The sequence below is a fragment of the Melanerpes formicivorus genome, unplaced genomic scaffold (genome assembly GCF_026170545.1).
Source record: "Melanerpes formicivorus ecotype bairdi unplaced genomic scaffold, bMelFor1.0.p_v2 SCAF_39, whole genome shotgun sequence".
In the NCBI taxonomy this organism is placed as follows: domain Eukaryota; kingdom Metazoa; phylum Chordata; class Aves; order Piciformes; family Picidae; genus Melanerpes; species Melanerpes formicivorus.
The window spans coordinates 6,087,295-6,112,869 of NW_027142391.1; the positions used below are offsets into that span (position 1 = coordinate 6,087,295).

A 25,575-nucleotide genomic window follows, 5' to 3' on the forward strand; every position below is an offset into this window, starting at 1 on the left:
TGCACGGGAATTAATTCACCAGACAACTGGACTGTCCAAGGCTATCTTATATGATCACATAACTGTGGAAACACAAGGCAACTGAAAGGCCAGAAAAACTATTAGGTAGGCTATTTATTTATTTATAGTCTGGATTTTTGCTGCTTTTAGACACAATTTCTCCTACTACTTCAGAACAGTCCATGATGACCATGTGCCCTATTAAAACCATTCAACTTCTCACTGGAAAAAAAGCAATGAAATTTCATTTTTAATAAAGTTCCCTAACCAAAATGAGATGGCACCTTCCCCCCATCACTTGCAATTTCACTTAGAAATAAAGGACAACATGCTTGCTTAATGAAGTTAGATTTTCACCTCTTTCATTTCCCCAGGAATAGGCAATTTCAACATCATTCTGACACCCTAGTTAATTGAAGAACTGCAGACTCAGAGAAACCATTGAGACCTCAAACACCATTCCAATGAGGGCATTCCTCCATCAGCCCAAGCCCACTCTGCAAAAGAACATCACCATTCCTCCATCAGCCCAAGCCCACTCTGCAAAAGAACATCACCATTCCTCCATCAGCCCAAGCCCACTCTGCAAAAGAACATCACCATTCCTCCATCAGCCCAAGCCCACTCTGCAAAAGAACATCACCATTTCTCCATCAGCCCAAGCCCACTCTGCAAAAGAACATCACCATTCCTCCATCAGCCCAAGCCCATTCTGCAAAAGAACATCACCACTTCTCCATCAGCCCAAGCCCACTCTGCAAAAGACCATCACCATTCCTCCATCAGCCCAAGCCCATTCTGCAAAAGACCATCACCATTCCTCCATCAGCCCAAGCCCATTCTGCAAAAGAACATCACCATTCCTCCATCAGCCCAAGCCCATTCTGCAAAAGAACATCACCATTCCTCCATCAGCCCAAGCCCATTCTGCAAAAGAACATCACCACTTCTCCATCAGCCCAAGCCCACTCTGCAAAAGACCATCACCATTCCTCCATCAGCCCAAGCCCATTCTGCAAAAGACCATCACCATTCCTCCATCAGCCCAAGCCCATTCTGCAAAAGAACATCACCATTCCTCCATCAGCCCAAGCCCATTCTGCAAAAGAACATCACCATTCCTCCATCAGCCCAAGCCCATTCTGCAAAAGAACATCACCACTTCTCCATCAGCCCAAGCCCACTCTGCAAAAGAACATCACCATTCCTCCATCAGCCCAAGCCCATTCTGCAAAAGAACATCACCATTCCTCCATCAGCCCAAGCCCACTCTGCAAAAGAACATCACCACTTCTCCATCAGCCCAAGCCCACTCTGCAAAAGAACATCACCATTCCTCCATTAGCCCAAGCCCACTCTGCAAAAGAACATCACCACTTCTCCATCAGCCCAAGCCCATTCTGCAAAAGACCATCACCATTCCTCCATCAGCCCAAGCCCATTCTGCAAAAGAACAAGATAAAGCAGTCTGATCCGAAACCCTTTAATTGCTGATTAAGTCATTTTGTCCTGTACCTGTTGCACACTGAGAGTTGCTAAAGCTTTCCTGATATGAGGCAACCTGATCACAACCTCCTGAGCTGGTTTTCAACCATGTTCTTCTTTTAGAAGAAAACACAAACTGTACAAAACTTGAAATGGAGGAAATGACACATTTTGAGAGGTGCCCCTTTCCAAAAGAGTTTGGCCCTTCACAGTGACCATCACCATGTGCAGGCTCCTATCTCTGCATAACCCTAGAGAAACTCTTCAGAACAGTGCTTCACAGTGTCCCAGACTCAAAGCACACCATGAGCTGTGCTCATTTTCCATCTCCCATTAATTTAATGTCAATGCACTTTATTCACAACCCTCTTCTCCCAGCTAAGGGCTGGTTTCTTGCAAAAATCCCAACATGATGCTAGCCCAGATCTTTTCATGAATTCAGACTTTGACCAACTTATCTTTTGCGAGACAAAAGGAATGTGGGGAAAGAAAGTAGGAGGAAGAAGGAAGGCTGTTACTGGAGCATTTTTATGACGAACAATCAGGAAGTAGCAAGCCAAAGATATCTGTGAAAGTCAAATCAAAGACAATTCAGACCACTTTGCTGCTCAGCACAATGGCAGTTCTGTGCATGCTGCTGGTGCTGTTCTCAGCAGTTATTGTTGGTGGATTTCTACTGCTGGTCATGGCCGCAATTAACTTTGATTTATCCAACTCAGACATTCCTCCTGGAGTGACTCAGCCTGTAAAGCTCCGAATCCTTCACATCATTTTGATAATCACAGCTGTGGTGGTAAGTCAGCCTGAGTGGGATTTCTAGGGGAAGATTTCTGGGTGAACCTGTAGATTTGAAACTGAGTGCAGTGCTAGAAACCTGCAGGGAATTAATTCTCAGTAGCTATCATACTGCGTGCTGCAGTCAGAAGCTCAGTTTGCCTGAAGAACCTTTGATCAGATTTTTTACACTGTGTTATGCCAGTCCTACCTGGACCTTACGTTAGGCACTTTGTAAATGCTGCCTAGCACCAGCATTTGAAAGTCTGACTGTGCCTCTACAAGGACTGTCTAACTTAGCAATGATTTGATTAATGCCTATACATGGGGGATCATGTTTAGACTGGAGATTAGGAAGAAATTCTTCACAATGAGGGTGGTGAGACACTGGAACAGGTTGCCCAGGGAGGTTGCAGGTGCCCCTTCTCTGCACTTGTTCAAGGCCAGGTTGGATGAGGCCCTAACATACATGACACAGACAGGATAAGCACTCTGCCCATGCAGTTCCATTACTCTGGACAGCACAGAATCTTGAGTGAACTCCCTGTTCTCTTCACCTTCGGACAGGGAAGGATTTTGGAGAACATTGGCATCTGCAGTCGGGTTGGCTTTGTCCGGTACATGCAAGGTAGGACTGGGGGAGCGGACCCGAAGCTCCTCATCAAGGACCTGTGGTTTGAGAAAGTGCCTGTAAGGATTTACCAGCCTAAGGTTCCAGCTGCCAGCCGAAGGAGAGGAGTTATGTTTTTCCACGGAGGAGGATGGATGTTTGGAAGTTTTGGTAAGATATCTAACAGATAAAACCTTGTCATTTACTCAAAGACCTATCTGCTTCATAAAGCTGATCACTGCTTGATCTGTAGCAGTTATGAGGCTCAAGTATAACCACAGACGCATGCTGGGATTTGTCTTAAGGACAGTGAGATACAAGGGGAAGCATACAATAAGCAAATACTGCAGTGGGAAGATGAGGGGGGACCTATGTAGGAAAGAGCAGAGACAAGTGAAATGTGTTTTTTTCTTGCAATTCTTTGACTTATGCAATAGACAACAGGAGTCCTCAAGCAAAAATCCAAACCCAACCCAAATCTCTTTCTTCCAGAGACCCATGAAAAGCTGTGCTGCTGTATTGCCAAAGAAAGTGAATCAGTGGTGATAGCTGTTGGGTGAGTCCTATCTCATGCTGCATTTTTTTCCCCCCTAGAGTGTAAATATCACCTTCTAGCTCCCCTGAGCACGGCTATGACCATTCTCACATAAATGTTTCTGTGGAACTTGTCCAGCAGGTGATTGCCAAATTCCCTCTTCTCATTTGGAGCTACTAAAGGCTGACTCAGGCTAAGTTCTCACTGTCTGGCTGGATCACAAATAATGTTTGGGGATATCTAGCTGGGAAGTGAAGTTTTGTGTCAATGTTTGCAAATTCCAAACTCAAAATTGAAAGTACACAGGCAGTAAACCGTATCACAGAATCACAGAATGGCTATGGTTGGAAGGAACCTTAGAGATCATCTACTCCAACCTCCCTGCCATGGGCAGGGACACTGCACAACTAGACTTGGCTGCTCAAGGCCTCACCCAACCTGGCTTTGAACACCCCCAGGGAGGAGGCATCCACAACCTCCCTACTTACTCTTTATTCAAGGAAACTCTGCTTGATGCCTACAGAAGGATTATGTCAGATACAAGCTAATACCAGCATCAATATACTGACATAATTTGGAGTGTGAGGATATAGTTACAGTATAAGAAAAGACATAAACCAGAAGGATTGTTATTTGTATCTGATCCATGGAAAGCTAAAGCATGCAATGACTAACAGACTGTCAATAAAACCAATACAAAGCTGGCAGCTGAGTACACCTGTGTTGTTCCAACACCTGAGAAGTTCCTTAGACAGTTGATATCTTAAGTTAATCTGCACTGCCTGGCCCAACTGGCCACAATTTGTTTATAATCAGCCTGTGGAGAAAGGGAAAATTCTGATGTAATCAGGGTACTGCCACTTTCAGGAGCCAGTATTTTCAGCAATACATTTAAACCCAGTAATTCCTTCTCTTGTATTTGTCCACCAGAAGGAAAGCCAAGTTGCTGCAGGAAATTTATATTTGGTTATGATCTTAGTGGTCTATTCCAACCAAAACTTCTGTGATTCTATGATTCCCTTCTCTTTTGTTATCTCTTTTTGTGCACTAGGTATCGTTTAGCTCCTGAGCACAAGTACCCTGCTGCCTATGAAGACTGTCTTAATGCCTCCATACACTTCATGAAGAATGCAGAGCACTATGGTGTGGATCCTGCTAATGTAATTGTCTGTGGGGACAGTGCTGGGGGCAATCTAGCAGCAGCTGTTAGCCAGACCCTTGCAGGCAGATCAGACCTCCCCAGACTACGTGCCCAGGTCTTGATCTACCCAGGCCTTCAGGCACTGGACTTCAATTTGCCATCCTATCAGCAGAACCAGGGAGTCCCTCTCTTGCACCGAGAACATGCTGCTTTCTACGTGTTACAGTACCTAAATGGGGATGCAGCAAATATGGAAGAGGTCCTGAAGGGTTCCCATATTCCTATAGATATTAAATTAAAATATAGCAAGTGGCTTAGTCCAGATAATATCCCTGAAAAATTTAAGGTCAGAGGCTACAAACCACATGTGCTTCTTGACTGTACAACTGAAGTTTTTGAGAAAGTTAAAAGATTCTGTGAGCCCAGCCTGTGCCCACTGCTGGCTGAAGATTCCACTGTTCAGCAGCTGCCTGAGTCTTTCATCTTGACCTGTGAGTATGATGTGCTGAGGGATGATGGTTTGCTTTACAAGAAGAGACTGGAGGACAACGGCGTCCAGGTGACCTGGTGCCACCTCGAGGATGGATTCCATGGAATCGTAAATTCATTTAATAATGGCTGGTTGTCATTTCCAGCTGGAAAAAGGGGTCTTGACAATGTTGTGAACTTTCTAAAAAGCTTATAGAAACAAAGTTCTTTCCTTCTGCAAGAACTTTCTGTACGAATTTTCTTTGGTCTTCTACGCTAAATTCCATATAAGAGGTTTAAACATTCCATACAAGAGGTTTAAAATCAGTTAATGAGTAATTATGCCAACCTAACCACTAAAAAGGTATTTCAAGAGTGCTATGAAAGCTTCATTTAGTGCTGTTTGAAGTATTCTGTGTGCAGTCTGCCTCTTTTCATGTTCTATTTGGACTAGGTACTTGCTCCTCTCTCAGTAAATATTAAACATGCAGTAAAATTTTAAATCAACATCTGGTCTCACCCTTTTTATTTGATTATGATCTATGCTTTCATTCTTCCTACAAGGTTAATTGCGTTTTGGTTCAGGTGAAAGACACTGATATGATACTGCTCTAAGGCAGTGCCTATGATATATGGTGCAGGTAGCACCTGAATCCAAGATTCCCAGTCACTGACTTCCAGAAGTTTTTGTGGGGTAGGTAGCTGGTATTGTAGACTTGAAAAAGTGAAGTTAAAACTGCAACTGTCCCAAACAGAGACACTTCATTAACAGCTTTGTCTAAATTACAATGGAAGCAATGCTCTAAGTGATTTCCTCTGTTTATCTAATACACAAGTATTCTGAAAAACTTGTTCCTGTGCTTACATAGGGTAATAAAAACACAAGATGGAGGCATTCACTTTTGCAGAGCATACATCAACTGTTCTGTCCCTCATGTCAATTCCTGTTCTCTTTTCTAAATGTCCTTGTTAAAATAATATATTCCAAACCACTGAAAAAAATGTCCACAATACAGGAAGCAACTTGTGGCTGCAGATCAAATGCAACAGACAATTCAACCTCCACATCAGTTGGCTCTCCTTGCAAATACCAGCCCATCATAAACTGGAGCTTCATTCATACTTAACTGCTATCTCTAACAGTCATTCATATAATTCACCATCCAAGAATACCAGGCCCTGTTATCAGTCCCACAATTAACATGCAGCTAAACAGGAAATCAACCACATTCTCCCCTGCCTCTTCTCCAATGTGATATGTGCTGGCACCTTGCACGACACTTCCAAAGACTTTAAAGTGTGCGACACCCAAGAGATCTGTGGTAGCTTGGGCTGCTCAAAGATTGACTTGTTATCTGAGAAAGCTAAATCAAAGACAGGTGTAAAGTCACCTCACCTTTGGTTACGTGAAATGGAGTCTCTTTATGTACTGCTGATACTGCTGGCGGCTTTTATTGCTTCATTCATAGTAGCAATCGCAGGAGCCATTCAAACTCAGTACTTCAATTTCAGTATCCCTCCTGGAGTCAATCAACCTGGAATGCTTCGACTTCTCTTTGCTTTCATGAGAAGTACATCTGCTCTGGTGAGTGGCACAAACGTGCTCCAAGTGTTGTTTTTGTAAGGTTATATGTGTAAATATCAGAATCCTGCTGGCTGCATTAAGGGTTAAGCAAAAGCTTTCCTTTTGTTTGGGCTGACTTCAGAGAGCCTCAGAGAGCTTCAGTCCCAATGCTCTTCCCTATTCCACAGGGATAAAGACAACTTCAAGAGTTCAAGCTTTATCAGCTGAGCTTCCCTAATTAAGTTTAAACTAATTATTTATAAAAAGTCAGATGGCTTTTTCATGTTTGCTATGCACAGATGACATTTTTAGGGCATTCTTGGGGCCTTCCAATAACACATGCGGAAGGCCAGGTGCTTCCCTGAGCAGATAAAGCAGGGGAGCCATGGGAAGCCCTAAGGGAATGAATTGGGTTGTCAGGCTCTAAATGGTGGGAGGCTGGTATGAAACCGTAGGATTTGGTAATGCTGAGATGGAAACTCCTTTGTATCCAAAGACCTTTCGCCTGCCAGCGCCCGAGTCAGACGTGCGGGCCCCGCCGCTCAGGTGCCTGTTGCCATGGCAGCCACACTGGCGAGGGCGTGCGGCCTTGGAGGGGACAGCCGCCTCTCCATCGCCTCCCGTGCCAGCGTTCTGCTGAGGGGCAAATCAGAGAGGCGAGCGGCTCTGGAGCCGGCTGAACCCCACCAACACGACCCCTGGGTGTCCCTCATGCCTCAGAGCAGCCGGGTGACGGCAGGCACTCGGCCTCCCTCACGGCAACCTGCCTGGCGCCGTGCGCGGCTGCCCGCGGGGCGGCCGCCCTCTGCTCAGCCCTCCTCTGCTCAGCCCTCCTCTGCTCAGCCCTGTGCTCAGCCCTCCTCTGCTCAGCCCTCCTCTGCTCAGCCCTCCTCTGCTCAGCCCTCTGTTCAGCCCTCTGCTCAGCCCTCCTCTGTTCAGCCCTCTGCTCAGCCCTCCTCTGCTCAGCCCTCCTCTGCTCAGCCCTCCTCTGCTCAGCCCTCCTCTCCTCTGCTCTGCTCAGCCCTCCTCTCCTCTGCTCTGCTCAGCCCTCCTCTGCTCAGCCCTCCTCTGCTCTGCTCAGCCCTCCTCTGCTCAGCCCTCCTCTTCCAACAGGGCAAGATTTTGGAAAAGATAGGGGTGTGCAGCCAGATCACCTTCACCCGCTACCTGCACAACGGGAAGAAACTGAGGCCGGACCCGCAGCTCTCGCAGCAGGACGAGCGGTTCGACGGGGTCCCGGTGAGGGTCTACCGGCCCCGGGCGCCTGCTAGCGGCCTGCGGCCAGGCGCCATCTTCCTGCACGGCGGCGGCTGGCTGTACTGCAGCATCGGTAAGGCGGGCCGGGCCCTTTCCCCCCGCGGCTGCCGCTCTTGTCTCCTGGAGACCGAGGAGGGGGATAATTCTGCCCCGACACCTGGCAGAGGGGCTGAAAGCTTGCCGTCATCTCCGGCCAGTTTAGCGCCCTCCGGGAGGCGGCAGGGCCGAGGGGCAAGGGGAGCGAAGGTGGCTGCGGAGGGAAGCAGCTGAGGGAGCTAAGGGGAGACCTCATTGATCTCTACAGCTTCCGGAAAGGAGGTTGCAGCGAGGTGGGGGCTGACCTCTCCCAGATAACAAGCGATAGGAAAGGAAATGGCCTGAAGTTGTTGCACCAGGGGAGGTTTAGAGTGGATATTTATAAAAACTGCCTCATCACAAGGGTCACCAGGCACTGGAACAGGCTGCTCAGGGCAGCAGTGCAGTCACCATCCCTGGAGGTGTTTAAAAGGTGTTTGGAAGAGAAGCTTAGGGACGCGGTCTAACAGTTGTGTACAGGGGGATGTTAGGTTATGGTTGGACTTGGTGATCCTAAGGTCTTTTCCAACCAGGCAATTCTATGATTCTATGTGTGAGGGTCAGGAAGGGCAGGAAAAGGAGGATTTCACCTTCCATTCCATCTGGAAGCAGAGCAGACAGCTAACAACCGCCCACCCTTCTGCAGATTCCCATGAGAAGATATGCCGGTGCATTGCCAAAGGAGGCGAGCTGGTGGTTGTGTCTGTTGGGTGAGTTATGTCAGTGCTACCCTGTGGAAGTCTTTTTTGCTTCTTTTCACTTCTCAGCACCACAGTGTTGCACATCTTGTGGGAACACTCCTGCCTGGGAAACCCGTTTCCCCAGGATCCCAGATGGGCAGACAGGATTTCAGTGGGACAATTTTCATTTCATCCCCCTGCAATCTGTTAATGCACAGCGACTGCAAACAGACTCTAAAGTAAGGTTCATGGATCTCACACCACAGAGCTATGCTGGCACCACACACACAAAAAGGAATGCTTTCCAGAAGAGCTTCCTTAAGTGTTGAGGACTGACTAATAAACTTGCCAGACACTGATTCAGTGATCTGTTAAATTACATGTTACCACCCTGTAAATGTAGAGAGGTTTTCTGTCAGAATCAGAGTACTTTAATATGAACAATACAGGAAAAATATGACTGCCCAGTTATGTAAATAGAGAGCAAGAAATTAATTCTCAAGAGGAAATATCCTTAGTAAAGGTGAGGTGCAAACTGATTAAATCACTCCACTCACAAGCCAGGTGCAGTCTACACCAGAAAAGTACAATGAAGTATCATTCAAGTTCTAGCCAGTGCTGTTCTCAGAAGAACAGTCCAGCTATTCTATAACCTTGCAACTTCATCCTACTGCCTATGGTTTATCTGTGTTAAATTCCTGGTCAAATACCTGTTTGGTGGGTAATGCCATCAGAGTTGTTTTGGGTTGTTTGCAGAAGGAAAAATACTCCACCAGAAGGAAAGCCAAGTTGCTGCAGGAAATTTATATTTGGTTATGATCTTAGTGGTCTATTCCAACCAAAACACTTCTGTGATTCTATGATTCCCTTCTCTTTTGTTGTCTCTTTTTGTGCACTAGGTATCGTTTAGCTCCTGAGCACAAGTACCCTGCTGCCTATGAAGACTGTCTTAATGCCTCCATACACTTCATGAAGAATGCAGAGCACTATGGTGTGGATCCTGCTAATGTAATAGTCTGTGGGGACAGTGCTGGGGGCAATCTAGCAGCAGCTGTTAGCCAGACCCTTGCAGGCAGATCAGACCTCCCCAGACTACGTGCCCAGATCTTGATCTACCCAGGCCTTCAGGCACTGGACTTCAATTTGCCATCCTATCAGCAGAACCAGGGAGTCCCTCCCTTACTCCGAGAACATGCTGCTTTCTTTGCTTTGCAGTACCTAAATGGGGATGCATCAAATGTGCAAGAGATCTTGGAGGGCTCTCATATTCCTCCAGATATGAGGCTCAAGTACAGGAAATGGGTGAATCCAGATAACATCCCTGAGAAATTTAAGGTCAGAGGCTACAAGCCACACAAGCCTGGTGAATTCAAGCCTGAAGTTTATGAGACAGTGAAAAGATTCTGTGAGCCCAGCCTGTGCCCACTGTTGGCTGAAGATGCTCGTATTCAGCAGCTGCCTGAGTCTTTCATCTTCACCTGTGAGTATGATGTGCTGAGGGATGATGGCTTGCTTTACAAGAAGAGACTGGAGGACAATGGTGTCCGGGTGACCTGGTACCACCTTGAAGATGGATTCCATGGAATTTTAAGCCTATATGATAATTATGGTTTCTCATTTCCATCTGGGAAGAAGGGTTTGGACAGAATTGTTGAATTCATAAAAGGCCTGTAAAACCACCTTTCCCTCTTCATGCTTCTTTCACTTTCACTTCATTTAGACTCCCAAACCTCAGGTAGTACTTGCCAGAAAAAAAAGTGATTCCCTTTGATGTGTTAAAATACTCATTTTGAGTCCTGAACTTCAAATGCTGCCTGAACACTGCCTTTGTCCTCATGAGACAACTGACAGTTCAGTCTTTACAGTTGGAATGTCTTCCACTTGCTGTGTTTCAAACCTTCTTCTTTCAAATCAGCATCTGATTGATACTTTGCGTTTAGTTATCTGATGATCCACTTGCAGTCGCTTCAGGAGGGTTGCACTATATGATCTCTAGAGGTCCCTTCCAACCACTACCATTCTGTGATTCCATGTAAATAAAGTCTGTGGAATGCTTTTCATTAAATAACTCTTTGTGATGTCCATTTGATTAGCTCCAAAGCATGACTTTTATTTTGCTCAAAAGGACAAGTTACATACAGAGTGAGCTGGAGGGAAGAGTTAAAGGAAAGCTCTGGAAAAACAGGCAGAGAACAAGGTCTCAGTGAAGGATTGAACATCTTGCAGTGGCAGGCAGGGCAGAACCACATCTGCAAGAGCAGCAGTTAAGGGGGGACGCCTTGCTGGAAGCAAGTAAGGGCTGCAGTGATTTTGAAATCACCATAGCTCTACAAACTATTTCATTTTGGGATGTCCCTGTTATGGCCACTGAAGCTCAGAGTAAGAGACACTGGTTGAGAGGGAACACTGGGCTTTAGAAAGTAAGGATCAGCGATCTGAGCTCCTACCTTTGTATGCTGGAAGGTTTAGCTTAGAGAGAGAGAAAACATGCACCAAAATGTTTTCATGTTCTTTCAGAGTGGTTCTCCAGTATTTTATTTTTGGAATTTGCGCTGTTTCCCTATGTTTCAAGCTTTCTTTAGAGGACAAGGCAGTGCTTGACGTGCTGCCTCATTATACCCTGCCGATGAAAGCAAGGAAGAAAAGATGTGAGTGCACTCTTAAACAGGAATATCGAGGAAATGAAAATCTAAAGGGAAAAAAATAAATCTAATGCTGTCAGCCATGCAGATTTCACAGCGCACCCCCTGCTTTTAGTGCGTTGCAGGCTGCCGCTAGGCAAAGACTCGCTCAATCCAAGGACACCCCACATCATCCTGGCCGTGCACAGAGGAATGCGGCGCACACGCGGCTGCCCTGCAGCCCCTGCGCTGCGGACCGTGCGGCTGTTCGGAGAGGGCGGCAGGAGCCGCAGCACCCCAGCGCCGGCTCTGCGCAACCCCCGGACGCGGGCTGCGGGAGGGAGGCGGCGATGCCGTTGCCCAGCGCGCTGATGCGGCGGGCGCGGGTCACGCCGGGCCTCCTTGAGCGGAGATTACGGCGCGCCTCAAGCCGGCAGCGCGGCCTCCCCCCCGGGGCTCGCTGACCGCCCGCACCATGACCCCGGCGGCGGCTTTGCAGAGCTGTCACAAAGAGCCCGTGACGCCACAGGCCCGGGCCGCGGTAACGGGGCGGGCGGCCGCTGCCGGGCCCCGCCGCGGGCCGGGGGAGCCCCGCCGGGCCGCGGGGCCATGGCGCTGCTGCCCGCACTGCTGCTGCTGCTGCTGCCGCTGGCAGCGCTGGCCGCGGCGCTGGCCGCCGTGCTGCTCGGGCTGCCCAGCTACGATATCCCGCCCGGGGTGAACCAGCCTGCCAAGCTGCGCCTGGTCCTGGCCATGCTGCTGGGCACGGCCGCCCTGGTGAGTCGCGCCTCCGCGTATCGCTTCGGGGAGCGGGGAGCGGAGGAGCCTTTCGGCCAGCGGGGGGTGCCTAACAGGACTGGGCAGGGCCGGGGTCCCGCGGGCGAGGGTCGCACGAAACGCCGGCAAGCCGCGCAGCGCGGTAAGAAGCGGGATTCCGGCTGCAGCTCCGCACGTCCCTGCGGCTCCGCATCCTGGACAGAGCGCCGCGGCGGAGCGCCCTCGGTCAGGACGCTGTCCCTGGTCTGGGCAAACCCATTTTCCCGTTCAGAAGCAGCATGTTCGGGTTTATAGCAGGGATTGCCAAACGGCCCTGGCGATTTCAGCCGCCAGTTCGGAGCGGAGCTGGTGATAACTGATAACTGCCCTGATAACTGCCCTCAGCTTGAGGCGAAGTCACCTTGCACAAGGCGCACTCCAGCCCTTCAACTGCTCTTTCTTGGCTGACATTTATGCTACAGAATCCGGTTAGGGCTGCTTTACTTAATCCCTGGACTCCTTTACACCATTGCATAAACGGCCTTAGAGCTTCCTCCCAAACTCTGTCACTAGCTGCATCTTTTACATTTTTTAAATCTTCACTTTTCTGCTTCAGTCCCTGAGCCACAAGATCACCTTTGCTAGCACACAGACCTTGCTTTCCTCCACACTTCTTACACCATTTATACCCTCCTGATACTTACTGACACAGACACCCAGCTCTGCTGAATCCCTGGCAGGTGACAAGAAGGGAATGGATATAGAAAACCCTGCACTCTGCATTTAAAATTGGGATTTTGATTAGTAGCTGACCTGTAACAGTTCATTTGATTCAATGGATTAATTTGGTTCCCAACTTCTTGTCTGTTCACTTACTACATCAGCTTTAGATTCTAGCTTTCAAGAGCATTGGGAAAAGAAGCTTCTTGATTTTGCTCAATCTGTTGTGTAAAAAAGCAGTAACTAACTCACATTCAGCACTTAAATCTGCAAATGCACAGAGTTTTATGGTCTAATTTAGGAATCTTGGTCTATGCAGTGAAGGACTATTAAAGCTTTTATTGCTCTCTCTATATCTGACAGTTCGCTGCTGTTATCAAGTATAAATGAAACAAGAATGAGCACAAAGGTGAGCAGGGCAATACTGACAATTAAAATGTGTACTGCAAAGGCAGCCAGTTTCAATGGCTTGTATAAGGTTTCTGATGGGGAATTAGAATGACTCTCGATTTGAGTACTGGAAATAAATGTTTTACAGTCTGTGGAGTGTGAGAACTTGGCAAAATTGATTTTCCCAAACCAGAGAGCTTTATTTTAACCAGATGGCAGAGAATGAGTTACTGTACGTGAAGCCTAGATTTCCCAATCTGACTCTTCAGATTTCAGCTGGCACCAGAAAAGGTAGAACTTTTCCTTCTTCATAGAATCATAGAATTGCATTGATTGGAAAAGACCTTTAAGATCATTGAGTCCAACCATTCTCTTAACTCTCTGAAGTCTGATGCTAAATCATATCCCTCAGCACTGCATCTCTGCAGCTTTTAAACACCTTCAGGGATGGGGATTCAACCACCTTCCTATGGAGCTTTGAGAACCCTTTCAGGGGCAAAGTTTCTTTTGTTGCCCAACCTAAACCTCCCCTGGTGCAACTTGAGGCTGTTTCCTCAAACATGAAACTAATGCTGCTTTCTGACTCTGTCCTGAGCTCTCTCAGGACTGGGCACTCCTACCAAGAGAACCAGTAACTGCTCCTCACTGTTTTCCATGGGTTTATCAAGGCTAAACCCACAGACCAACCAGCCTATAGAATGACCAAGTGTACAGGGAGCCACTTAGAGTGTTTGGGAAGTGCCTGCATAACCATTGTCCTCCTCTGACCAGTCCTCCTCCTCCTGCTGTTCCCAGGACTCCTTCTCACAGTACACTTAAGTTTTACAGCAGTGCCATTTGGGTTTTTTTTTTGTAAGCTCTATGTTTCTTTAAAATTTCCCTTGAGTGCAGTTCTATGTATGATGTGACCTTGGCTAACTCAAGACTTTGAAAGAAGCCTCCATTTCTTTCACCTTCACCAGGGAAGGATTTTGGAGAAGACCGGCCTGTGCAGTCAGCTCACTTTTGGCCGATATGTGCGGCAGGGACGGAAGCTCGGGCTGGATCCAAAGCTCTTTATCCAAGATCTGCAGTTTAACAAAGTACCTGTGAGGGTTTATCAGCCTAAAGCTACCCCTAACGGGCGAAGGAGAGGCATCATCTTCTTCCATGGAGGAGGCTGGATGTTTGGAAGCCTTGGTAAGATATTTGCTGGAGGGATTATAATGTAGAAAGAAAGTTCTCATCATATAAAACAGAAGTAAGAAGAGGTTTCAGTGTGTGATTTGGGAGGAAGTCTGAATGCAGATGTTAGTCAGTTAGAGGGTAGAAAGGCTCTGCAGAGGGACCTCGACCGACTGGACAGATGGGCAGAGTCCAGTGGGATGGCATTCAACAAGTCCAAGTGCCAGGTGCTGCACTTTGGCTATGGCAATCCCATGCAGAGCTACAGGCTGGGGTCGGAGTGGCTGAGAGCTGCCAAACAGAGAGGGACCTGGGGGTGCTGATTAACAGCTGCCTGAATATGAGCCAGAAGTGTGCCCAGGTGGCCAGGAGGGCCAATGGCATCCTGGCCTGCATTAGGAATAGTGTGGCCAGCAGGAGCAGGGAGGTCATAGTGCCCCTGTACTCTGCTTTGGTCCAGTCCAGTCCTGTGTCCAGTTCTGGGCCCCTCAGTTTAAGAAGGACATCGAAACACTTGAGCGTGTCCAGAGAAGGGCAACAAGGCTGGGGAGAGGCCTTGAACACAAGCCCTATGAGGAGAGGCTGAGGGAGCTGGGATTGTTTAGCCTGGAGAAGAGGAGGCTCAGGGGTGACCTCATTGCCCTGTACAACTACCTGAAGGGTGGTTGTAGCCAGGAAGGGGTTGGTCTCTTCTCCCAGGCAACCAGCACCAGAACGAGGGGACACAGTCTCAAGCTGTGCCAGGGGAGGTTTAGACTCGAGGTGAGGAGGAAGTTCTTCACTAAGCGAGTCATTCGTCATTGGAACGGGTTGCCCAGGGAGGTGGTGGAGTCATCGACCCTGGAGGCATTCAAGGGGAGATTGGACGTGGCACTTGGTGCCATGGTCTAGTCATGGGGTCTGTGTTGATAGGTTGGACTCGATGATCCTCGAGGTCCTTTCCAACCTAAGGGATACTGTGATACTGTGATACTGTGATACCTTTCTGAAATGAACCTTCCCTAGCTGCCTCAAAGACTGGGACAACAGCAAGTTGAAGGAAAGTGGAAATACTCATTTTGATCTGAAAATGCTAATGAAAGTCTTTTTTCCCCAGATACCTATGAGAAAGTGTGCCGCTACCTCTCCAGAGAAAGCGAATCGGTAGTTGTGTCTGTTCAGTAAGTGAACCCTGCCCAGTTCTGTTCTGTGGAGATCCTTGTTGGTGTGGTGCCACAGCAGAGCTGCACTGGTTTTGGAGATGTTCTGTTTTGCAGTGGAATTTCTGTAGCATTCAGTGAAGTACATAAAGAGACAAAGAGTGATAGCAGAGAGTTCACATCTCTTGACTCATGAACATCTCTTGTTCGTGCCCTGATATGCCCAGAAAAGACCTAGATGGAAATACTTGGCTCTAAGAAAGTCTGTGAAAGCTAATCAAAAACTTAAGTGAAAAAATAAATCTCCCATGTGCTGAACATGTTAATAAGATGCTTGAAGCAATTGTGGTTTACAGAAGTAGTGAGCATATCACTTTTATCTGTCCCTTTTCACACATAGGAAGCAGAGGCACAAAATTATTAAATTGTCCTGTCAAGATCACACAGGGAGATTTCTGCATGGCTGAGAAACATAGACAGTCTTGGTCAGACTCTTAATCAGGAGACAGCCCTACTTTTCAGAGTCCTTGTGATTGAATACACAATTTACAGCTTAGCTGCAATTACTGACTGTGGAGTGCCTGCTGAGGAGGTAATGAATATACTGACCTGGAGGAAAACCACCCCAAAATGATAGGGCTGGATGGGATACCATTTCCTGATTAATACTGCTGATATTTCTTTCTCTTGTCTGTTTTGTGCACTAGGTATCGCTTAGCTCCTGAGCACAAGTACCCTGCTGCATATGAAGACTGTCTTAATGCCACCATACACTTCATGAAGAATATAGAGCACTATGGTGTGGATCCTGCTAATGTAATTGTCTGTGGGGACAGTGCTGGGGGCAATCTAGCAGCAGCTGTAAGCCAGACCCTTGCAGGCAGATCAGACCTCCCCAAGCTACGTGCTCAGATTTTGATCTACCCAGGCCTTCAGGCACTGGACTTCAATTTGCCATCTTACCATCAAAATCGAGGAGTCCCTCTCCTCTTCCGTGAACGTGCTGCTTTCTTTGCTTTGCAGTACCTAAATGGGCATGCACTGCACATGCAAGAGGTCTTGGAGGGCTCCCATATTCCTCCAGATATGAGGCTGAAGTACCGGAAGTGGGTGAGCCCAGATAACATCCCTGAGAAATTTAAGGTCAGAGGTGTGAAGCCACTTAGGCCCACTGATTTTATAGCTGAAGTTTATGAGACAGTGAAAAGATTCTGTGAGCCCAACCTGTGCCCACTGTTGGCTGAAGATGCTGTTGTTCACCAGCTGCCCGAGTCATTCATCTTGACCTGTGAGTACGATGTGCTGAGGGATGATGGTTTGCTTTACAAGAAGAGACTGGAGGACAACGGTGTCCGGGTGACCTGGTACCACCTTGAGGATGGATTCCATGGAATCATTAGCCTGTATGATTATTGTGGCTTCTCATTTCCATCTGGGAAAAGGGGACTGGACAGTGTTGTTAACTTCCTGAAAAGCTTGTAGTAAACTTCTTAGATTCCACGGGTCTCTTCATGCCTCAACCTAGAGAAATATCTTTATAGGATATTTAATATCAGGAGAGGAGTAGTCAATCAAGAGCAGCCATTAACAATGATAAACAAGGCTCATCAGAACCTCATTCCAGCTGTTAGTTGGAACATGGAATGCAAATCTTATACAAGCTTGTACCATGCTGCAAGCCCTTATCTTTAGCCAAGTCAATAAAAAGAACATTACTTTGAACAGACATCTTGGTTTGTCCCATTTGTTTAAAATAGAACCTGACTGACCAGGAAGAGAGACTGTCATGGCAGGTGTGTGTGGTGTGGTGGTGCAGAGGAGTATAGAACCTTAGAATGGTTTCACTTGGGAAAGACCTCTAAGATGTCATCAAGTCCTACCACAGACCTAATATATCATAGTGTTTTGAGCCATTGTGTGCTCTGATTTTGAACTCTTTAAGAGAATAAAACCCAGCTGACTTTGGTGGGTTAGGAGCCACTGTTCTGGCCAGCAGTAACTATGATGCAGCCTAGAACGTGGTTACTGGAACAACAGTCACCATGGGGACTGGAATGGCAGCTACCATGGGGATAGCAAACACAAAGGGAGGAGCAGAAGAAGAGCCTGCCCTAGTTTGTCCCTGAAGGACAGTTCCAACAACCAGGGAGAGTGAGAGAAAGAAATAAGATGGCATCAGGAGAAAATTGGTGGAAAGTTCAACCCAGATACTCATCTGAAGTACTCATTGGAAACTGGCTAGAAGACAGGATAAGGGTAAGATAAGCGTAGAAGTGGGAACAGAGTGGGTCAGAAGCAGTGCTGGGGAGGTCATACACCACTGCAGTCATAAAGTGCAGTGCAGGATCCCCAGAGGTGCCTTCCAAACCCCACCAAGCTGGGATTGTGCAGCTCCATGGCCAGTTTACAGCATCCAGATCACTCTTGTATGTTTGATTCATGCAGGATGCCTTTCAGAGGTAGACAACGCATGCTTTTTGGTACTCTGGCTGTTTCCCAGTCTCTGCCTCAGGGGGTGACCAGGGCACATGAAGAAAATCAGCTTGTTACTACCAGCAAGGACTGGGTGTTGTGTCTTTAGGACATCCATGGGCTACGATATGAGAATCATTTTCATCAGCTTATCTCCAGTTCATAGGAACAAACTCTACTTACTTGAGCCCCAGATCTTTCACAACAATACTTTTCCCACAAGTATCATCTGCAAGGTGCCTTTCCACCCCCAAATATTCTTACCATTCTCTCCTGCCAGACAATTGGAAGGTGGCATGTGTAATGCTAGTGCGCAATGAACCCCTTAAGCAGCACCAGACAATCAGCTTTACATTTGCAGGCATCTTAAATGCATCTGCAAATCCCTGATGCATGTGTTGAAATCAGACTAATCAGATCTCATGACACACAGATGCAGCTGCTAATTTAACTGGGCATTTGCTTTGGCTGAAATGCAAATGCCTTTCTTTTCAGGGATTAAATGGTAAGTGATGTAGGAACTGACAGAAATGTTGTGGTTTTGCTGGTGGTGCTGTCTGGCTCTCAAACATGCTGAGCCATCTGAATGCTGTGGCCAGAGAGGACAGTTTCCTGCACATCTCCTTTCAGGGCCTGCCAATGCAGTGCATCTTCACCCATCACGAGGAGCCAAGAAGCCAGCATTTTGTATCGGAGTACGAGGACGAATACAACAGACGCTGCTACGACCCTGTGGCGCCTCCCCTCCGCACCTGGAATGGAAGCAAGCTTTCCTGGGTTCCTCAGAAATCAGATTTCCCCATTCTTGGTAGATTTTGGCATTATTAATTCGATTAGATGGAACATGGTGCACTGGTCAATATATAGACTTGGAGCCAGGAGCAGTCGCTACATAAACTTAGAGCCAGGAACAATCAATACATAGACCTAGAGCCAGGAACAGTCAATACATAGACCTAGAGCCAGGAACAATCAATACATAGACCTAGAGCCAGGAACAGTCAATACATAGACCCAGAGCCAGGAACAATCAATACATAGACCTAGAGCCAGCTGTTTTACTTCTGAAAATGGATCTTGTGGTGACTTTTGGCTACTTCCTTACCCAGTCAGTAGCTTATTTTTCAGACTGCTAAAGTGGAACTGTTATCCCCACAACAATACTTAAGCAGCACAGGGAGCAGTGAAGGATTGTGTCAATGAGCAGCATTCTTTCCCTTATGCAATAATGCAAGGCACCAGCTGCAAATAAGGAGAGCTGTGAGATCCAACTAGCAGAATTCATGTTTCTGAGTTTAAGTGACATGTGCAGCTCTGCTTTTTTAATGTCAACCAGAGGGACTATGAAGAATCACAGCTCCTTACATCTATGCCCTTGTTGCTGTCTCATCAATATTTGACAATGCCTTTCCCTTCAGCCAGAGGCCAGGCACACATACCCTAGGAACACCAAGATCTGTTTTGTCCTTGTTACGCCGTGAAAAAAGTACAAATATTCCCCAGGACAACTGTGGAGTGAAAACACAAGGACCAAAAATTTAATTCTAATCATTTGTAACATTCAATTATTTCCTGCCTCAGAACCACCCAAAAACTACGGCCTTTATGAGTACCTGTTGAAGAAATGGTTTGAGAAAGATGATGGAGTGATGAAGAGTGTCTACACCATCTCCTATGAAAAGCCACCAGTTTCTGCTCTTGTTACTCGTCACCAGAGACAACCAGCTAAACCTCCTCTCCTTTCCAACCAGGCACAACTTCCCCAACATATTAGTCAGACCCTCGACTATGAAGGGGCTCAGACTCATTTACAAGCCATTGGCCAACTGATGAGAAGCAAAAATGCCAGGGACACCTCCGTGTAAACTGCTTAGGGGGATCTTAAGCACTACTTAATAAAGCTTGCTGCTCACCGACTTAAGAGTGATCTGTTCCTCGCAGAAGGAATGAGAATGAGAATTAGGTTACACAGGCAGAAGGCTGTCAACTAGCTACAAGAGCTGGCTGGGTGACATTCAGACTTGCAGGTGGCTGGGAATATTTCATAGTATCATAGTATCATAGTTTCATAGTTTCATAGTATCATTCAGGGTTGGAAGGGACCACAAGGATCATCTAGTTCCAACCCCCCTGCCATGGGCAGGGACACCCCACACTAGATCAGGCTGCCCAGAGCCTCATCCAGCCTGGGCTTAAACACCTCCAGGGATGGGGCCTCGACCACCTCCCTGGACAACCCATTCCAGGGCTTCACCACTCTCATGGGGAAGAACTTCCTCCTCACATCTAGCCTGAATCTCCCCACCTCCAGCTTCATTCCATTCCCCCTAGTCCTATCACTACCTGAGATCCTGAGAAGTCCTTCCCCAGCCTTCCTGTAGGCCCCCTTCAGATACTGGAAGGCCACAATGAGGTCACCTCGGAGCCTTCTCTTCTCCAGACTGAACAGCCCCAACTCCTTCAGTCTGTCCTCACAGCAGAGCAGCTCCAGCCCTCTGCTCATCCTTGTGGCCCTTCTCTGGACACATTCCAGCACCTCCACATCCCTCTTGTAATAGGGGCTCCAGAACTGGACACAGTACAGAAGATATTAAATCACTGAACCCAAAATTTTCATCTGTTGGTTTCTAGCTGAGAATAGTTGCAGTAAGAAAAAAACAACCAACCAGAGTGGGACTGAACCTGAAAGATATAAATCTCTTACTTGCTTTGCCAGCTGGGGGTTTTAAAATTTTACACAGCTTGCTCTACATTTCTTTGAAGAAAGGGCAGAAAAGAAGCTTCTATTATTCCATAATGGGTCTGAAACACCCAAGAATAAAATAAACATATGAAGGAGCTATATGCCTAAGGACAAGGTGAACCAAGGTTTCCCCTAATGCAGTAAGCAAGCAGACCTTGATTACCCTTGGCTTTACATACTGAATGGTGCTTAATGTAGATAAGCTGCAAAGTGAACTGCATTAGCTGACCTGACATTACCAAACAGTAAACCTAGAAGAAAGAGCTGTGGGTGGCCTTTGTACTGCTGGGTAGGCCTGTGGTACTTTACCAAGTGGAGAGAATATCTGAACAGCCTGTGTAAAAAAGTGCTGGCAGAAATCCAAAGTTTTATGGCACTGAAGTGCAACTTCTGCATTTAAATCACACTTAGTCCAGAGGAGATCTTTGCAAGGCTCTGCTGCTACTGGTCTGAGGCTCAACTATAAACCTGCCCTGGTGAGACCCCACCTGCAGCACTGCAGCCCGTTCTTGTACCCCCAGTACAAGGACATTGAACTATTGGAATGGGTCCAGAGGCCAAGATGATCAGAGCACCTCCCCTGTGGGGACAAGCTAAGAGAGCTGGGGCTGTTCAGCCTGGAAAAGAGAAGGCTGTGAGGAGACCTCAGAGCAGCCTTCCAGTTCCTGAAAGGGGCTACAGGAGAGCTGGGGAGGGACTTTTATACAAGGGCTTGTAGTGACAGGACGAGGGGAAATGGATTGAAGCTTGAGGAGGGGAGATTTAGGCTGGAGAATAGGCAGAAATTATTCACAGTGAGGGTGGTGAGACACTAGAACAGGTTGCCCAGGGAGGTTGTTGATGCCCCCTCCCTCAAGGTGTTCAAGGCCAGGCTGGATGCAACCTGGTCTAGTGGAAGGTGTCCCTGCCCATAGCAGGGGGTTTGAAACTGGATGATCTTTTAAGGTGTTGCTTCAAACCCAAACCATTCTAGTACAAGTTAAAGTCTTAGATTAACTGTACCTGGAATTAATTCAATGCAGATTTCCTTCTTCAGAAGTTTTGCTCTCCAGATTAGCAGCAATATAATTACTTTTAGGAACAAGATGATGCAGATAGCCTTGGCATGGAGAAGCCTCTGGCCATGGTCTGTACATTTTTACCTCTGCACATTCTAGTCCCTGTGATTTAGGTTTGCTTTTTCAAGGTTGGCTTTTCAACTGCATGACACAGAAGGCTGTGTGGAGCAACAGTGGCCCCTATTGGCAAAGTGATCCTTCATTGCTCTGTGAGCCATGAGAAGGCAGGAGGTGCATAGAGCCTCAGCTGGCTGTAGGACTCAGCAGCATTGTTCATGGAATCTTTTAGAGGTGCAAGAGCTCTGATTAATGAGGAATGATATGTGGGGTTTTTGTTGTTGTTTTGTTTTGTTTTTTTCTTCAAAGCCCCAGGCAGATGAAAGGCAATTAGAAAAAACCCAAACAAACCTGAAAGCAAAATAGGTGAAAGTAGTCATTGAAGCACTGCCAGCTGCTAGTGCTTGGAAAAAAAGCCCTTTAAAATAAGCTGTCAAGAAGGTGTGCTGTACAATGGAATGAAAACTGGGGGATAGAGAAATCCTTCTATCCATGAGGAAGTCAGTCCAGATTAATTTACCTGCCCAAATGACTATAAAAAGTGTATTTTTTCTGTTGGTTACCCACATGCTGATGTTTTTAATGCAAACTCCAACCAGGCCTGCATCTTACCGGCTCACAAAGCCCATCTAACATTTACAGTGCAGCCCAGAAAATCCTACAGAGTTGTCTTCATTTCACACAGCTCTACCACTTTGCTTAAAAATCTGGCCCTCAATCATGCCTAAGTATTACATATTTATAGTAACTGAAACTTTTATGGTTATTATCCACTGTGCTTCTAACCCCAGAGCTCATAGATGGGAAGAAACGACCTGCCGTGCTGTGCAGGGAATTACTGAGGTGCGCAAGTCCCGGCCAGGAAATTTGTGTGAAACCATTAAATCCACAGCCATAAACTGACAGGGCAGAGCTCCCCAAGCACAGGTCTGCTTTGTTCAACTCTTCAGCCATTTACAAGTCAAAGATATAACTCCAGCACCCAAAGGAACCAAACACAGCATGCTAGGGCTAATGGATGAAATGCATTTTGATAGAGAGCTGCTTAAGTGGAGAAAAGCACAACTCCACAGGAACTGTCAGTTGTGATTCATAATGCCTGCTAGCAAAGTAGCTGCCTTGAACTGCTTAACTGTTTAGCAGTTTTCTCTTCAGCAATACTACAGCTGCATCACAGATATCTAGCTAGCTTTGTGGTGACTCAAACCTCAAGCTGAACTCGTGACACACACAGCCCAGGCTTCTCCACCTCTTGATCTGAGTTCAGTGAAAGCAGAGTCAAACACCAGCCAGCAACAAAACCGGAATGAACTTCTCTTATCTCAAACACATTGCTCAAATATTCCACACAACACAATTTCAGACAGAACTGCACTGATAATAATAAAGCTCTTCTCCCCTTTTTGTCCTGCAAAATGTGGCTGTACTAGACTATTCCAAACAGAACCCCCTAAACCCATAAAGTTGAGCCATTGCTGAAAGCAGTGCTGCAACCACATGGCTACACCAAGAATACCTCATTTGTATTTCCTTGCTGACCATTTTGCTTGGGTCACAGTCCTAGGTTCTGATCCTGCACATGGTTTATCCATGTTTGGGCTTTATCCATGTTTGGGGTTTTTTGAGGAACTTTTTGTTAGTCTCAGGACCCTTGTGGCCATTTGTGACTGGAAAGCAGGAGTACACCAGTGTCTTCATGGAGCAAATAGAAGTTTTGATACAGCTCTCTGTAATGAAAATGTCCTAGACAGTCTTGACTGCATGAAATCAGCCTCACAGCTGAACTTCTGTGACATTAAAGAGACAAGGTGGTAGTTAGAATTGATGCACATCTTTCAAAGCACGCATGTTTCTTGCCTCGAAGGAGGCTGATGTCAGCCTGGATGAGCTACATAAACAAGAAGAGATTCTTTGGACTGAGAATCCCAGTCAGGGTTGGGGCTTGGACAAGGAACACTGATGCTGGCTGGCAAGTCCTGCAATGACTGGGGAGTGTGGCTGTGAAGCGAGGGTGGTCACAGAGCCTAAATGGCAGGGTTTCAGGGAGAAGAAAAACAGGCTCTTGACAAGAGGTTGTTCGTGTGGTCTGGAGGGCTCTTTCAGAAAGTTATAAATATTCCTTGGAAGGTGCTGCAAAGAGCTACCCAAGGCAGTTCACTACTAAACCAGCTTTGCTGCACTGGATTTGAGCACTGCCAAGCCCTGCTCTCCAAGTCTGCACTGATTTCTTTGAACAGCACCTTTAAGCAGGTATAGCTGCTGGGACTGGCACTCAGACTCACCCTGCTCCTGCAAGAACACAAGAAAGCTTTCTTTGCTGGCTGTTACACAAGGCACACATACCTGGCCAAGCCTGGTGTATATTTAAGCACACATTTTTCATGTTGGTGGTGAAAACATCAGACTGCCATTAGTAACTAGCCTTTTTGTACTGTTTGTTGAACTGAGCTGAACTGATCAGCTCTTAAAAGGTACCATCCCAAACCCAAGCTACTGGTGCTCTTTTTTTTCCCCACAAGTCTACGCAGTCTGAAGAGATTTCATTTGCAGCACACCTTTGATTGCATCAGGTTGGAAGGGACCCTCAGAGGTCATCTTGTCCAGCCCCCCTGCAGTCAGCAGGGACACCTCCAACTACAGCAGGCTGCCCACACCAAGTCAGGTCTTGAATACCTCCAGGGATGGTGCCTCAAGCACATCTCTGGGCAACCTGTTCCAGTGTCCCACCACTCTCATTGTAAAGAACCACTCTTGTAGGAAAGGAATTTTTCCTCATATCCAACCCAGACCTTTCCTGGCACAATTTCAGGCCATTTCCTCTCATCCTACTACCTGATGCTAGGTATTGAAGCACTGCTGTAGAAGAGAATGGTATTTTTCTATATGCAACTGGGAGGTAGCTCCTAAGATTCCTGGTGTAGAGAAGATCTTTGTCCTGACAGAGGAAATGATTTTGCAGTTGCAGTGGTAGGGACATTTGCTCAGGGTGTGGAAGTTCTATTCAATGCTGACCCATAAGGAACTTGTTATATAAATACTATACTCATTGTTTGGGGGCAATAACATTTAGTAAGAAGGGAAAAAAAAACTCTAGGCACAGTTATTTTATAGGGAGCTGCTCTTTATTGTCACATACTTTTATTCTCCCAGTTGCAACCACCCCTAAGGACACCAGCCTCATTGTGCAGCGCTTGGTTGTAAACAGAAAACACCAAGACAGCCCCTGGCCCTGAGAGCTCCCAAATGTGGCATTGTTTGAATGCTCTGTCAGGATTTTATAAAATACATCCAAGAAGCCAGTCCACTTTTTAAAGAGCTCAGGACTGGCTGCATGAATCTGGACCTACCTGCTTCAGGGCTGGAAATATGTAATTGAGGCCGCTGCCTCCTGACATATTTTGTGTCTAATTTAAGGAACAGTATTTGCACAGGAAGGTCTGGATGCCTGTCAGGTAAATATTACAAGCTGTAAATTTTCACAGCAGATTTAGCACTAAATTTAGTTAGCTCTATATATAAAGAGAGCATTGACCTGATGGCAGCCCTCGTCCTTGACAGCGGTTGGCCTGAGAGGTGGGTAAGGATCCCTGAGGAATGCCGCCAAAGTCTCCCTTGAGTTTTAAACAACTACATTCTGACCCTGATATCCTTTTAGATCAGCACTGAGCAGCTTCAGCTGCCATGGAAGCTTAGAGCCTTGTCCTCTTGCTTCACCTCAAGGTGGGGAACACTCATACCAGACAGAAAAGTGCTTATGGAGAAGAGGCTTAGAGGCTAGGCACTGCCTAAGCTGCTTGTGTGCCTCAGCCTAGCAGCCAACAAAGAAAAAATCTTGGATTCTTAAAAATAAAGCCATTTTGAATTCC

At 46.9% G+C, this 25,575-nt stretch overlaps 5 protein-coding genes across 5 annotated transcripts; all 5 read left to right on the forward strand.

Annotated features, from left to right (window-relative positions):
• The first annotated feature begins 464 nt into the window (after window positions 1–464).
• LOC137450999 (uncharacterized) lies at window positions 465–1,472 on the forward strand. Its single transcript, XM_068158067.1, has one exon. It carries the CDS (start codon window positions 465–467, stop codon window positions 1,470–1,472), a length of 1,008 nt encoding a protein of 335 aa, XP_068014168.1.
• A 616-nt stretch (window positions 1,473–2,088) lies between these two features.
• On the forward strand, window positions 2,089–5,522 carry LOC137451181 (arylacetamide deacetylase-like 4). The gene is made up of 4 exons (XM_068158474.1): window positions 2,089–2,278; window positions 2,827–3,040; window positions 3,362–3,425; window positions 4,456–5,522. The coding sequence occupies exons 1-4, from the start codon at window positions 2,102–2,104 to the stop codon at window positions 5,228–5,230; spliced, it is 1,230 nt and encodes a 409-aa protein (XP_068014575.1). The 5' UTR covers window positions 2,089–2,101; the 3' UTR covers window positions 5,231–5,522.
• Window positions 5,523–5,635: 113 nt separating this feature from the next.
• LOC137451183 (arylacetamide deacetylase-like 4) lies at window positions 5,636–10,632 on the forward strand. Its single transcript, XM_068158477.1, has 4 exons — window positions 5,636–6,598; window positions 7,691–7,907; window positions 8,556–8,619; window positions 9,489–10,632. Exons 1-4 carry the CDS (start codon window positions 6,425–6,427, stop codon window positions 10,261–10,263), a joined length of 1,230 nt encoding a protein of 409 aa, XP_068014578.1. The 5' UTR covers window positions 5,636–6,424; the 3' UTR covers window positions 10,264–10,632.
• Window positions 10,633–11,735: 1,103 nt separating this feature from the next.
• Window positions 11,736–17,118, forward strand: LOC137451182 (arylacetamide deacetylase-like 4). The gene is made up of 4 exons (XM_068158476.1): window positions 11,736–11,987; window positions 14,039–14,255; window positions 15,337–15,400; window positions 16,087–17,118. The coding sequence occupies exons 1-4, from the start codon at window positions 11,820–11,822 to the stop codon at window positions 16,859–16,861; spliced, it is 1,224 nt and encodes a 407-aa protein (XP_068014577.1). The 5' UTR covers window positions 11,736–11,819; the 3' UTR covers window positions 16,862–17,118.
• A 266-nt stretch (window positions 17,119–17,384) lies between these two features.
• CFAP107 (cilia and flagella associated protein 107) lies at window positions 17,385–19,716 on the forward strand. The gene is made up of 3 exons (XM_068158079.1): window positions 17,385–17,635; window positions 18,482–18,659; window positions 19,433–19,716. The coding sequence occupies exons 1-3, from the start codon at window positions 17,549–17,551 to the stop codon at window positions 19,714–19,716; spliced, it is 549 nt and encodes a 182-aa protein (XP_068014180.1). The 5' UTR covers window positions 17,385–17,548.
• The last annotated feature ends 5,859 nt before the right edge of the window (window positions 19,717–25,575 follow it).